This window comes from Artibeus jamaicensis, unplaced genomic scaffold, assembly GCF_021234435.1.
Source record: "Artibeus jamaicensis isolate MK-2021 breed Jamaican fruit bat unplaced genomic scaffold, CSHL_Jam_final contig_332, whole genome shotgun sequence".
Taxonomy (NCBI): domain Eukaryota; kingdom Metazoa; phylum Chordata; class Mammalia; order Chiroptera; family Phyllostomidae; genus Artibeus; species Artibeus jamaicensis.
In genome coordinates, this window is record NW_026521788.1 from 6,236,659 (window position 1) to 6,251,666 (window position 15,008).

At 38.7% G+C, this 15,008-nt stretch overlaps 1 protein-coding gene across 2 annotated transcripts in view; it reads left to right on the forward strand.

Moving 5' to 3' along the window:
- ASAH2 (N-acylsphingosine amidohydrolase 2) overlaps window positions 1-15,008 on the forward strand; it is a 72,729-nt gene that overhangs the window by 23,149 nt on the left and 34,572 nt on the right. For both annotated transcript variants that reach the window (XM_037159868.2, XM_037159871.2), the window contains exons 8-12: window positions 5,642-5,762; window positions 7,890-8,015; window positions 11,601-11,687; window positions 13,372-13,476; window positions 13,612-13,693. In XM_037159868.2, the coding sequence (XP_037015763.2) occupies window positions 5,642-5,762; window positions 7,890-8,015; window positions 11,601-11,687; window positions 13,372-13,476; window positions 13,612-13,693 (521 nt within the window). The remainder of the gene's footprint in view (window positions 1-5,641; window positions 5,763-7,889; window positions 8,016-11,600; window positions 11,688-13,371; window positions 13,477-13,611; window positions 13,694-15,008) is intronic.

Consider the following 15,008-nt stretch of genomic DNA (forward strand, 5'->3'; position numbering starts at 1 on the left):
CCTCTGAAGAGGTTTGTGGGTCTACATCCCTGCTACCTGGACACGAGCACTGTTGTATCCTGTGTTCTCACCAGTCTTGGTGTTTTCCCACTTCACAACTGTTGCTAAGAATGAGACCCAAAAACCCCATCGCTATTGTTTTCCTTTCTTCAATGTCTAGTTAAGATAAATTTAAAAATGCTCTTATTTACCATTTCTTCTTTTACTTCTGTCGATAGCTTAATCATATTCAGGATGCAAGAATTTTGACTCTAATAACTTAATGGGATTCACTCAAACCAGACACATTTCTAATAACTTTACCAAGCTGGGATTTTTCATCCAGGATTTTTGGAGATAAGAAATAGTTGAGAGTGTACTTATATTACTTTATGCTCTGGAGCAGTGATGGTAGAAAGATTCTCCAGGATGCTGGCCATCAAGTTTTCCTGGACCTTCGGAAGGGTTCCTCTGGCTACCACTTATTGTCTCTCCTGACTCTGAGAGGGCTGGTGTGTATTCATTGCTTCTGCTTGTTTAAAATTCAGCTCACCTGGTGGGTAAAATTCTGGGCCCAATAACCTTTCCAGTGTAATAGGACCAAACAACCTTTCCTCTCCCTCAGACAGTTTGTAGTAGGGCAGGTGAGGACTGACTGTGAGGGAGGTAAAAAAGAAGTATGTTAATCAGGGTACTTAATTGCAAGTTTCACAATGGACAATGTGAAATTCTTGTCGCTTGACACAGTGAAGACTTATTTCCCATTCACACAAAGTCTGATGAAAATTGTGTGGTCCTTTTGTACACATGTTGTTCCCCAGAGCAATTTCCATGCTCTGCCCTACTGGTAGGACTGGGAAACAGAGGAGCCATAGATAATTTTTGAATTATTTTTTTATTTTTCACTTTTATTTTTCAATTGCAGTTTATATTCAGTATTATTCTGTATTAGTTTATATACGGTAGAGTGGTTAGAAAGTTATATACTTTATAGACAGGTTTCTACCCCCCTCCAATCGTGTTCCTAGTACCCATCCGTCCCCACTCAGACTTATCATGATATTATTCCCTGTGCTGCACTGTAACTACCAATTTGAATTACTTGATCCCTTCATCTTTTTCACCCAGGACCCATATCCTTTTCCCCATCTAGGGGCATAGGAAAATACCCATGATGTGCCAACATGGGTATTTTGTAAGCCCTCAAGTCTCTGCCCCCAGAGGACAGGGTTTTCTCATTTAATTATTCCATGCCTATGCCATGTAAGTTGAATATACATGTGTTGAATATACACAAACTCACATACCATATCTTTTGACATTGTATTAAGCTTATAAGATATATGCACACACATTTAGAACTTTGTATCTCTTTTTTTCCATCACCATCAACATCATGTGCAGAAGTATAAATATCAGCATCATCAACGTCATCGTAATGATGACTTATTCCATTCTTAATGTAGACCAGACTTTAGACTTTAGCAATTTAGATGCATTTGTTTCTTTAATTGTCAAATGCTATGATGTATATATTACTATTATCTTTATGACATAGGTTGAAACACTGAGCTTCAAACAAACACCTTGTGTCCAACTCCAGAGCTATACTCTTTACCACTAAAACATATGACCTCTGCATTCATTTCTTAGGGCCGCCAAAACAAATTACTATAGACTGGCTGGCTCAAAACAACAGAAATTAACACTCTGACAGGTCAAGAGACCAGAAGTTCAAAATCCAGGTATTGACAGGGTTGGTTCTTCTGGAGACTCTGAGGGAAAGCCAGTCACATGCCTCTTTCTGGCAGTTTCTAGCAATCCTTGGCTTGTAGACACATCATGTCAAACAGTCTCTGCCTTCCTCTCTACATCAGCTACTTCTCCAAGTCTCTGCATGTCTCTCTGTACCTTTTCTTATTAGGTAACCAGACATTGGATTTAGGGCTCAACCCTAAATTTAGTGAGATCACATTTAGAGAGATCACATTTAGAGCCAATGTGATCTCACTTGCTCTTTACCTTAATTACATTGCTAAGAACTGTATTTGCACATAAGATCACATGTTGAGGTTCCAATAGACATATATTGATCCAAAGAACTCCCATCTTATCATACATCTTGATAAACAGCACTACATTTGACTAGATCTACATTATTCACCTTTCCTATTTGTAGACATTTAGGTTGGAGGAGGTAACAGCTAGCACAGAGGACCTTGGTGTAAATCACACACAGGCACTCCCTTCCCTTGGATAACCAAAGTGCCTAGGTCAGTGAGCTAAGCAGGGGCTGGATTTCAGCTTCCATTTACCTGCTCTGCCGGTCACCTTTCTGTATGCGGGACATGGTGGCTCAGGTCTGAGAGAATGGGACCTAGGCTGGGTTTGCTACTATTTTAGAATATTTAAGAAGCTTCATTTTTTGCATTTGACTTTTTTTATAAATGTTTCAGGGCAGGAAGCACACAGTGTATGAATTAAAAGAGGCCCTAGACCTGGCTGATGTAGCTCAGCGGATTGAGCACAGACCTGCGAACCAGACAATCGCGATTCAATTCCCAGTCAGGGCACATGCCTGGGTTGCAGGCAGGTTCCCTGCAGGCCAGTTCCCAGCAGGGGATGCAGGAAAGGCAACCACATTGAAGTTTCTCCTCCTCTCTCCTTCCCTTACCCTCGAAGATAAATAAAAATCTTAAAAAAAAGAGGTCCTAGAAATCTTTTGCTCCAAATGCCTCAATTAGATAGGAGTAGAAAATAATTATAATATTCTATATTACTTTGCTGCTTAATGTTTCACAAAGTATAGTTGAAAGGTTTTGTTTTTCAGTCTCAGGAAACAGCGAACCAGAACTTTTAACTAACTTTGCTACAAACTAGGATAAAATCTCAACCCTTGTCTTTCTCCGTTACCTTGATTGTATTATGCTGATGAAGTTGAGCCCTGCTTCATCTTGTACATCCCAGCTGTGACATAATTATTATTCTAAAATGTTCATTAACAGGGAAATATTCATTCTTTTATGTCTGTATTATAATTTCTTCTGAAACTACCTATGCCTTTCTTCCTCTCTTTTGAACTCGGCTTTGATGAATACATTTCTGACCAGATAAAACAAGTTGTGAGTACAGTCTTCTTAAGTTAAAATGACCACCTTTCTTTATATCTTTATACATGTACACCTATTACCGTAGTCCTTTCGTTGCTGTAACAGGCCTGGTATTTTAATAGCATATATTTCAAAGGGCAGAGGAAGAAAAATACAGCAGCTTCTCATTCTGAAATTTAAATAACTTTTCAAATACTTGTTTTTTTCACTTTTTTGTAAAGAACAAGTTTAATTTTTAAGGCCTAAAATAAATGAAAACAACTCAATGAAATAAATAAGAATTCAATTTTACAGTCTAATTAGTACACCAATATTCTTAGCATTTGCTTTCTTCATAGTGGTTTTATTATTGTGGTTTCCTGATTGTATAGACCACAGCTGACTCCTCTCTGTTTCTTGGGGTTTAATACAATGCCAACCACACACTTGGCTAATGAGGTCATGTCGATTGAATGGCACAAGCTCCATCTCCTTGTCCTTATGCATTCTGCTCTGGCCACCATGACTATCCATTATCTGGACACACTTCACCTTGTCCCATTGCCTGCAATGAATGACTTTTCCCCAGTGATCCCCTTGCTGGGTTCCTATTCATCTTTTAAGATCCAGCTCAAATATCACATCCTCTGCGAAACATTTCTTAAGGGCAAGATGATGCTCATTCATCTCTATGTCCCCAGCATCGGCACAGAATGTTAACAGAATGTGTATTGAATGAGAAAGTGAATGAACAGAGAGACAGAGCCAGTATCTCATAACAGATAAGATCTGGTTTTATGGTCCGGCCAACCTGGGTTCATGGTCCTGCTTCTTGGCTCACACCTGGGTGACCTTGGTCAGGTTACATCATCACTCTGAGACGTCTTTTCCTCAGTTGTCAGATGAGAATAATGATAGTATCTAACTCAATGGGTTCTTGTGAGACTAAAACGACATCCTGTTTGGAAACCCCTTTACCTCATGAGGGCTAAGTGATAGGCAACGTTAATAGAGTTGTTGTACAGTTTTACTTTGATTGCACTGGAGAGTCTGTGGTTTGGCTCAGTCCAGCCGGACTCAGTTCAATTGTATTAGATGGAAATATTTTGGTTGGGGAGCCATGGAGTTGTCCTGGCTACCACCCCATTTTTAAAGAGAGTAAATCTACAAAAAAGCAGACCCCAACAAACTGGAAAACACTACTTAAATAGAACTTCTCCTGGAACTTAAGTTTTAGGGGAAAGAGACAAACCACAAAACATAAACAAATATAAGCCTTTTAAAAAATTTAGAAACCTTGTGAGTAAATTATAGGGGATGATCTTAGACCTACTTTCAACCTAAACTTCTATGCCTTTGAACAGTGGCAAATACACGCTTTGGGGACTGAATTCAGCCTACAGGCTGGTGATTTGGCACTGTTTAAAAAAAAATTGAAGTGGATGTGAAGATGAAATAAAAAACCGTTATGAACATTTTCAAATGGTTCTTTTCTTGATCACTCCAATTAATCTACTGTACAGCATTTCATCATAGCAATATCTTTTTCACCTGTGTGGAGGTTTGATCCTACAAAGGCCACTGGACAGGGTGTCACAAGACTTAAACTTGAATTTCGATTCTCTACGACAAGTGGGCCACCGTTTTGCTTCTCTGAGGCATCTTGTAGAGTGGAGGTATTAATAGCCCATCTCTCAGGGTGTGAAGTTCAGATAAAGTAATGATGTGACACTAATGTGTAAGCTGTGTTGCCCTGCACTTAGTGTATTATTAAGCATTAGGCTATGTCGAATTATGCACAACATCCTCTTTCACACCTCCACACAGTGACCCTGCTGTTCTCTCTCCCTGGAGTGCCCTGAGCAGAGGGGAGAGGGGAGGGAATTTCAGGGGAAAAGGGGAAAGATTTACAGGAACTAGTATAAAGGACACATGGACAACAACTAAGGGGGGTGGAAATGGGAGGGAGGTGGGGAGCACTAGGGGGTGGGCTGGGATGGGAGTAAAAGACAGAAAACTGTACTTGAACAACAATTAAATTAAAAAAGAATCAATTGCTAGTCATCTATGCCCCCCAACACTTTGTATAACCTTTGTCACACTGTATTAACATCATTTGTTTACATCGTTGTCTCTTTAAGATTCTGAAAGTAAACATCAGCTTATTCAGTGTTTGGCACACAGCAGACTCCCAGTAAATGACTGTTGAAATAGATTGTATTGATTTGAATAATTATTATATGAGTGCCTGTCTTGAAGGACAAAGTCAATGTCTAGATAATTCTTTAGTTATATCTGATAACTGCCAAACCTTGGCCTTGTTAAAAGCTGATGATGAAGATGATGGTGATGAAATATTTATAGAAATAGTTGCATATCTTTCAATATATCATCTGATTTCTTGAGTATACTATAGGTAATTTGAGCCCACTAACAATGAAAGAACCTACATGTGGAATGCCTATCATTAAGTGTTTTTTTTCTTCTGTGGAAAACGTGAGCTCCCAGTCATCATTTTGGCCCCAGTTATCTGACTGTCTTCATTAACTTGGGGTGGTGTCTGGCTCTTACAGCTGGTTTGCCATCCACCCCGTCAGCATGAACAACACCAACCACCTTGTGAACAGCGACAATGTGGGCTATGCATCTTACCTTTTTGAGCAAGATAAGAACACAGGATATCTACCTGGACAGGTGAGAATTTATGTTGATGAAAGCTTTATCTGAATTCATTGAGTATCATCATTCATACTCTGTTCAGAATAGCTGATTCAAATTTTCAGAGTAAAGTGTCTTATGGACATACATACTGATATGCTTGAATAGAAAGTATTTTCCATCTTCCCCTATAAGGAAAGAAAGTTCAAAACAACAAATAAACTTTGTGTCAGAAGCTGCTTATATTGATGGCTTCATAATGTTACAATTAGTTGGATAAAGGAAGGCAAGTTTCAGGTTTTTGCAATACATATAGTAGTTTTTTTTATCAGATTTGGAAATATTATAAATGTATTGATGTTTACTTTTGTTTTCAAAATTACAAAAGTATTAAGCATCTTTTTAATGGTGTAAGAACCTGAATGAGAACAGGTAATGTGTCCTTTTTGTGGTCCAGACTTTCCTCTTAATGGTGAATTTCTTTCAAGAGCTTTGCTCTCCTTCCCTGTAATAAAGGCCTAAATCAGAGACAACCCTCATTCATCAGACTTGTTTGTAACGGTGAAACACAGTAAGTGACAGGACCAGATATAGGAACCAGGAATCTAGCCCTGTACACCAGGAAGCTGCTCAAGTCTCTGTAAATTAGTGACCACAGAGAGATAAATGAGAGGAGGAATCTTGCCACACTTGACACCAGCATCTAAGCCCCGAATGCAGAAGAATATATGATAGGGTGAGAGCCCCAGGCCCTTGACTAGAATACTGCTCTGTTATAAAGATACTGACCCTGAGAGCATCTGGTCTGATCTTGTAGCTCCTTTCTTGAGAAAACTGTGCATATATATTTTTCATTTTAGCCTGTGTTTTAGGAAAAAGAAAGGAGGTTCTCATTTATGACCACTGGCTGGGTGCAAGGCATTTTGAAATAAATCATCTTTTTAGCATCATGATTTCTGATACTTGCTTATCTCTTTTTTGAAGGAAATTTATGACATTAAAGAAGGAACAGTATAAACAAACAAAATAGAAATGGACTCATAGGTACAGAGAACAGAGTGTCACCTGTCAGAGGGGAGAGGGGTTAAGGGGCGGGGAGAAAAAGGTAAAGGGATTAAGCAAAAAATAAAACAAAATAAAACTCATAGACACTAACAACAGTAGGATTACCAGAGGGAAAGAGGGGTGGGGGCAGGTAGGAGAGGGTAAAGGCAGGCGGGGTAAATGGTGATGGAAGGAGACTCGACTTTACATGATACACACACTATATACAGGTGCTGTATTATAGAATTATACACTTGAAACCTGTATAATTTTATTAACCAATGTTACCCCAATAGATTCAATAAAATTTAAGGAAAAATTGTCACCTGGAACAGTTCTACCCCTAACCCTCTCAGAGAAAAACTGGACTGGTTTGAGGTTAAGGCCTTGCATCATTCTAAAAGGTTATGTATCGTTACTTCAGGTTGAAGAGATAGAGGAAATGATGCAGAAGCCCAAGACTGCATGGTGGATACTGTATTTAGGTTCAGTTCTGCGGCAGGAAAATCTGGATTCACTCTTGTCTGTTTAAACCGTCAGGATGTTTATTTTTCTAGGGCAAATGCTCCTTGGAGCTCTAGGTACACCACCAGAGACAAGACTGTTATGTTAGCATTTTGTAATTTGTTGCTGCACCTGTGCTCCTTGTCAAAATGTTTCTGTTCGAGGCATAAATTTGAAACTGTCCTGCTTGAAACAGCTGTATTGGTGATTGGGATGTCATGAGTAATAATAATATGTACACTCACAGTAATGTGAGCCTTTTCAGGAGTAAGACATTTTCTCAGAATATTGTACGCCCTTGTTTTTATTTTGTGCAAATGATTTCGAATAGTTCACCAAAGCAGATTGAATGTTTGCATTTTTTAAATTTATCTTTAGAGGGGAAGGGAAAGAGAGAGGGAGAGACACATCAATGTATGGTTGCTTCTCGTGTGTCCCCTGCTGGGAACTGGCCTGCAACCCAGGCATGTGCCCTGACTGGGAATCAAACTGTAGTGTTTGGTTCACAGGCCCATGCTCAATCCACTGAGCTACACCAGCCAGGGCAAATGTTTGCATTTTTAATTGAAGTCATGGGAATAAAGAATAAAATGCAATTGGCTGTTTTTTTTTCAGGGACCGTTTGTAGCAGCTTTTGCATCATCAAATCTTGGAGATGTGTCCCCCAATATTCTCGGCCCACATTGTGTCAACACGGGAGAGTCCTGTGATAACGTCAACAGCACTTGTCCCATTGGTGGGGTAGGTAATTATGATAGGAATCTGTTTTTGTAACTCACCTATATTTTATGTTTAAATAGTCATCATTAATTTACAAATATGTTTTCCTCAAGATTACTCTGGTCTACTTAATCTCTATTATCTGCTCTTCTTAAAAGCACCCATTAAATTTCAGTTGCCTAAAGTTATAATTTTCCATATGATTGTGAAGTTTTTTTGAATGGTGAGACAATTTAGTAAATGTCAGAGATTAAATATCCTTCCCCAAATTTGGACAGTCTTCAACGTTTCGCCTTGGCATTTCTGCAGTCACAGGCTAGTACCCAAAACTCCCTGCCTGACACACTTCTCACTGATTGTGAAGTCTGTCGATTTTTTTACACAATATAAGATCAGCCTCTTTTCTTTGAAAATTACAAAATCGTGCTGTGAAAACTCAAACAACATAGAGGATAGAGTGGTAAAAAGTGAAAGTCCCTATTCACCTCCCTCCTCTCCCCACCCCCCGTTCTCTTTCCAGAAGTTACCTACATCCTATCTTCCTATGTATTTGTATATGTAGCCATAAACAACATTTTATAACTCATTTATTGATTTTTTATCATCCGGGATTTGAGTTTTCCACCCAATTTATCTTCATCTTCGTTTTATGACTCTCTGCAGGTCTGTGCAGTAAGTTTCAAAGCGAAACCAGGCTGTGCCATCATTTATTTAATGGATTTCCCCTCCCTGCAGCCCATTCAGAGTTTTCACCTAAATGAACAGATGCTTGTTTCTGGGTTCTTACTCTTTGTATTTAAAGAACATTTCACCTGTGGTACTATTTTTATTAAACACTATCTCTGGACTATTTATTCTATTCCAATCAACCCCATGAGCAATATAGGTTTAGCAATTATACTCTTCTAGTATATATTACTATTTTCATATAGAAAGTGTTCCTTTGTTAGCCTTTATTTGCAAAATTTTCACACACTTAATTTACAAGCTTTGATGATTACTTATTGAATTCAAAAATTCACAGATGAAATGGTTCAAAACTTATATGCAATAGAGTATTCATCAACTAATCTTTATGTCTTCTGTTGAAATACTTAATGTGGGGAAAGGTCATAACACATAATGTTGACTAAAAAATCAGCATTTAATATTGAATATGCATTACGATTGCAATTTTGATAATGTATTATAGCAAAAAGTCAAAGTAAAACACATTGAATTATTGACTATAGTTTTCTCTTTTTGGTACTGTTATAAGTAGGTTTTATTCTCGTTATTTTATTTATTTATTTTTAGAGAGAAGGGAAGGGAAGGAGAAAGAGTGGGAGAAAAACATCAATGTGTGGTTGCCTCTTATGTGTCCCCTACTAGGGACCTAGCCTGCAACCCAGGCATGTTCCCTGACTGGGAATCGAACCTGTGACCCTTTGCTTCACAGGCCTGTGCTCAATCCACTGAGCTACTCCAGCCAGGGCTTTATTCTAGTTATTTTTATTTATTATTTTTTATGTATACATTTTTTCCTACAATGTACACACATTATAACCAGAAAAAAATTACCATAAAGTCATACCCTTTCCTCAATAGAATTCTGTTTTTCTCTGTTCCCTTTCACGCATCAAATTAGATTCCAGCGTGTTTGCCAGATGGAAAAATTCTCTCCTATCTGATTGGATCAGTTTATGTCACATGCCCATCCCTGGACCAAAACAGGTGCTGGGGAATGGTACATTCCAGACTGGCTTAGTCTGGAGTTCTGACCAATCTTCAGCAAGGCGCAGGGCACGGCTGTGATTGTGTTAGACTAATCATGAACTAGGACTGGGACCACTGGCTGTGAGGGGAGGTGGCTTTCTGAACAAAGTCAGGATTCACGTAAGAAGGAGAAAAAGGGAAATATGGCAAAAGTTGCCGTGTCTTCTGCTTTAATGTGGTTTCTTTAAAAAAAAACTTTAATAGTTTTTTTAGGAATAGATATATGCTTGTTTTAAATTTGAACGACTTGTAAAATTTCAGAAAATAAAACTGTGTAAAGGAGCACCCTCTTACCCTACAATTAGCCAGTTGAAATTTTAGTGAGCTTCTCTCCAGATAACTTTTTATGCGTCCATCATATACATACATGTACAATTTCACATTAAGTGGATCATGTAATTTTAGTGTATAACCTGCTTCCTTATTTCTAGCAAATATACTTTAAAACATCATTAAACTCCCTCTGTAATTTTCAGTTGTAAGTACCACAGTTAGCCAGTTCCCTGCGGATGAGTATTTTCTTTCCCTGCCTCCTTTCTTCCTCCACACTCTTCCCCTCCTTTTTTTTCTTCATATAAGCACGCTATGGTTACTCTGCTTGTCGTACACATTTTTCACATGACTAAGAGTTTCCTCTTAGGCCAAATTCTTAGAAGTGAGTTTGCTTTCAAAGAGGAGCCCACCACGTGCTGTGCCTGGCCCGAATGCTCCGCAGTCACGGTTCCGCCCACAGAGCCCCGGAGGCGGCGTCTCTCGCCAACACAAGGACTGTCAGCTTTTCAACTGTTACCAACACAATATGCAGAGTTCTCTTTGCAGCTTAAACTTATATTTGATTATTTGTGAGATTGAACATATTTTTATGTTGAATGGATATTTACATTTCTTTTTGTGAATGACCTTTTTTTACCTGTATTTCATCATGTGCCCATTATGATGATTTTTTACTTTTATGTTTTTTCCAGCTTCATTGAGATATAATTTATACATGACATTGTTTAATTTTAACGTGACAATGTGATGATTTTGATATACATATAGGATATTTGTTACTACAAATAAGAGATAACTCAGTGTGGATGAATCAGAAGGTATTCATAAAGATACTTTTTCTTACCGACTTTAAAGTTCCTAATATTTTAAAGGCTTAGTTTGTCATAAATAGTGCAATCCCCTTTTCCCCCATTCGCCAGTTGTCTTTCAGCCTTACTTGTGTTTTGGTTTTCTATATGAATGTTTAGAGTGTTTAAGTTGTCAGATTTATTAAGCCTGTTCTATATAATTTTAGAAGAGTCTTTCATGCTCTTCAGACTTTAAAATATATTCACTCATAATTTTAGTACTTCTGGTTTCATTTATAATATTTAAATATCTAATTAATCTAAAATTTTTCTGATGTAAGAAATAAGGTATAGAGTCAGATTTATTTACTGTCCCCCCCGCCAAGGGTCAGCTAGTTTTTCCAATATACTTTTAATTGAATTTCAGTTTAAGGTGATCATGAGCAAGAACCACAGGCAAGAACAAGCAAGCGGACATGTACAGCGAGTGGAGACACGTGGCTTTAGGTCTCAGCTACCTGTGTAGTCTTTGGAAAATCCTCTAACACACCGGACCCTTATTTTCTTTATTTTTAAAAGGAGGTGCTGGAATAGAGGATTTCTAAAGATATTTGCTACTCCAATTCAATGAACAATTTTGTTTTTCATAATATTTAAACTGAGAGACTATCTGAAAAGAAATGCTGGAATGTGTCTTAAAATATATTTGCTTAAATTCACTTGTAATTTTCCATTTCTTAAAACAATTGTCTTTTTTGCTAAGAACATACCGTGTCTCGTTTTGTTCCAGCCCACCATGTGCATGGCTATGGGGCCTGGACAGGATATGCTGGACAGCACACAGATGATAGGACGGACCCTGTACCAGAAAGCAAAGGTGAGCTGGGCATCTGGCTTCTTTCATCTTCATTTAAAGTTGTTCTTGAAAATCTACCAACATTGTTTGTTAGGCAAGTCAATAATTGTAAGGAAGACAACAAGAGTTCAAGCTGCACCAAGGACTCTGGAAGACTGGATGCTGTTACGTGGCAGTTACAAAGGCTGCTTTCACAGGCCACACCAGAATCTCTCCAACTGCTCCATCCGACTGCTCACAGGAAGTACAATTAAAACCAAGTCATCAGGAAGACATTTCACTTCAGCCAGAGTGGGAGTGGTTGCTTTGGACAGGGAGGTGATAGACTGTAGGGTTTTCAATTCCTGTGCAATTCCTGTAGGGCTTTCAAGACCTGACCAGACTTCCACAGTCTCAGAAGTCAGTCAGGGCTTTGCCGGCCGAATCACTTAGCCACTTAACTTTTCCTTCAGCGAGGTGGCAAAGCGGAGCAGCACAGCGCACCCTCTTGCAATTTGGATTCAGATAAGTTCTAGAACCTCATCTCCAGTGAGTTGCTGTGATTTACTCTACCCTCTTCCCTCTCCTAAATTTTATCTTCCATTTTTTTCCATGTTATATATCAACTTCTATGGAGACAGATTTCTGATTGAAAAGACAAAGGATGAGCTGGAGAGCTGAGATATCTCTGATAAAGATAGTTAAATCCCGTCCTTTTTAATAGCTGACTTATACCTTTGTTGTGCACACAAAATATTTGTGTGTGAGTAAATATTTTGTTCTGAGAGCTGTAACATGTTTCAGGAGCAATTAAGGAAGAACAAAAGCACCTTTTAGAACACCAGACACTAGCCAGCCCTAATTGCTGTTGTTTCTTTTTAATTACAGTGGTATTATCAGTGGATTGCCCTCAATTAACAGATTCTATTTAGGAAGTGCACCTGTGACACAATTTGGTTGCAGAAATTTTGTTACCTCTCTGGGCCTGGGAGCCACAGAGGTTTGTCCCACATTCTGCATTCTTTTCCAGCAAGGCACAGCCTCCCTCTTATGGGGGAGGCAGGCTGCAGCTGGTGTCACTTGTCCTGAGAGCTCCCAGGTGGCTGCTGAAACAGGGATGGAGACTGCGTGGAAATGAGTTGTGTGTTAAGCAAAGGGACTTGCGCTGAATCAGGATTTGGCTACATTGTATGACAGAGCAATACAAAAAATATTTTGAAACATGTTTTGACTCACATAAGTTGACCAAACTGAACAAAAAAGGATCATCAAAGAGGGGTGGGGTGTTAGGGGAGCTTATGCAGATTAAGCAGGGCCTGAAGTCTTTCAAGCCAGCCTGGGGCCCCAGCCCTGCAGGAGGTCTCAAGGATTCTGAGAATGCCTGATGATAAGTGCTTGTTCTGGCAAAGAAAGTAATTTGGCCCTCTTAGTTCTACTCTTAAATTTTTTTTGGTCTTTCAAGTGAGACTGGGGCCTTTTGTGCCACCTCCTGTATCACTACTCTTTCATCTTGGGGGAACAGACACAAACCAGCCATCCAGGGCCTTCAATCATCAGGAGACCAACGATTGGCAGAGAGATCCACGTGGGCAGGGGCCATTTCTAAGCAGACGGCAAAACCAAACGCAGCCGACAGATCTTTTTCCAAATTGGTGCTCATTGGGTACAGGGGTAGTACTCACTTTAGCCGTTTGCTCAGAACGGTTAGCCATGGTGTGTTTTCTAGGTGCTGTATGCCCTGGCCTCCCAGGAGTTAACCGGACCAGTGATTTCAGCTCACCAGTGGGTGAACATGACGGATGTTACGGTCTTGCTCAATTCCACACACGCAGTGAGTGTCGCCGAGTCCCACTGTTTATGCCACAACAGTAAAGCTCTGGGCTGATCTCATTATTAGTGGAAGTTGAACTTCTGTTTCTTTTTTTCTTTCCTTGTTTTCATTTTGTCTTTCAAATCTTTCCTTTAGGTAAAAACATGTAAACCAGCACTAGGCTACAGCTTCGCAGCTGGCACCATCGATGGAGCTGGGACCTTCAATTTTACACAGGGTGAGGTACAGTCTAATGCACTCTTACGGTTCCAGGTTCTGAAGCTTCAAGGCTGTGTCTCCTAAGAGAGTTTACTTGTAGCCAAAAGAATTTCTATTTTTATTTCTAAAATCTAGGGCGTGCAGATATTCCAGGTTTGTGCATGACAGCTAGGTTTCCCAGGCGCAGGTGTCTTTTGTAACTCAGCTTGCCATTGATTCAAATAGAATCAGAGACAAATTCTCTGTGCATTTTAGTCTATGAATGAATACTTTTAAATTGTCTTCCAAGTTGTTAATTAGTGTCTCTCTTTTCCTTATTCCTTTATTGAAGCCAAAATTCCTCAAAGGGCAGAGGGCAGAGGGCAAAGGCCTTTAGGAGCTTAATGTGTGTGGTCCCAGGTCCTCTTTCTATGTGTATTTCTGCAAGTTTATAACTGATTATTTTAGGTTTTATAATTTTATCCTGATTATTACTGTAATAATAGTCATTGTAAAGTACAGACAATAAAAAAAATGAAGGAATATCACCTATAGGAAACAGTATGGCTTATTTCATTCTCATCTTTTATGTATGTATATTTTGGAACCATTAATTAAAACATTAATTAATACAGTTACCATTGGATATATTTGGCACCATCTTTCCTCATAATATTTCATTCACTTTGTTCTAATTTTTGAAAACAATCATTTTTAATAGCTTTATTGAGATATAATTCACATGCCATATAATTTACCCATTGAAAATATTACAGTTCAGTAGTTTTTACTATATTCACAGATGTGTGCAACCATCAGCACAGTTGATTTTAGAACATTTTCAATACCTCGGGAAGGAACTCTATGCCCTTTAGCTATTATTACCCCTTAGTCCCCAACTCTCCCAGACTTAAGTAACCACTAATCTTTCTGTCTCTGTATTGTCTTATTCTGGACATTTCCTATCAGTGGAATCATAAACTATGTAGCATTTTGTGTTGCCCTTTTTCATTTACCATCATGGTTTCAAGGTTCTCCTATGTTGTAGCATGTGTCATTACTTCATTCCTTTTTTTTATGACTGAATATTTCACTGCATGGTTTTACCAGATTTTGTTTATGCATTCCCTAGCTGATGGACATTTGGGTTGTTTCACTTTCTGGCTTTTGTGAGTTATGCTGTTATAAATGTTCATGTGTAAGTTTTTGTGTGGGCATGTGATTTCATTTTGCCTGTTAAATATATACCTAAAGGTGAAATTGCTAGATCATATGGTAACTTTATGTTTAATCATGTGGAACTATTTCCAAAAATGGCTGTGCTGTTTTTCATTTCCAGTCAATTAAAAATAATA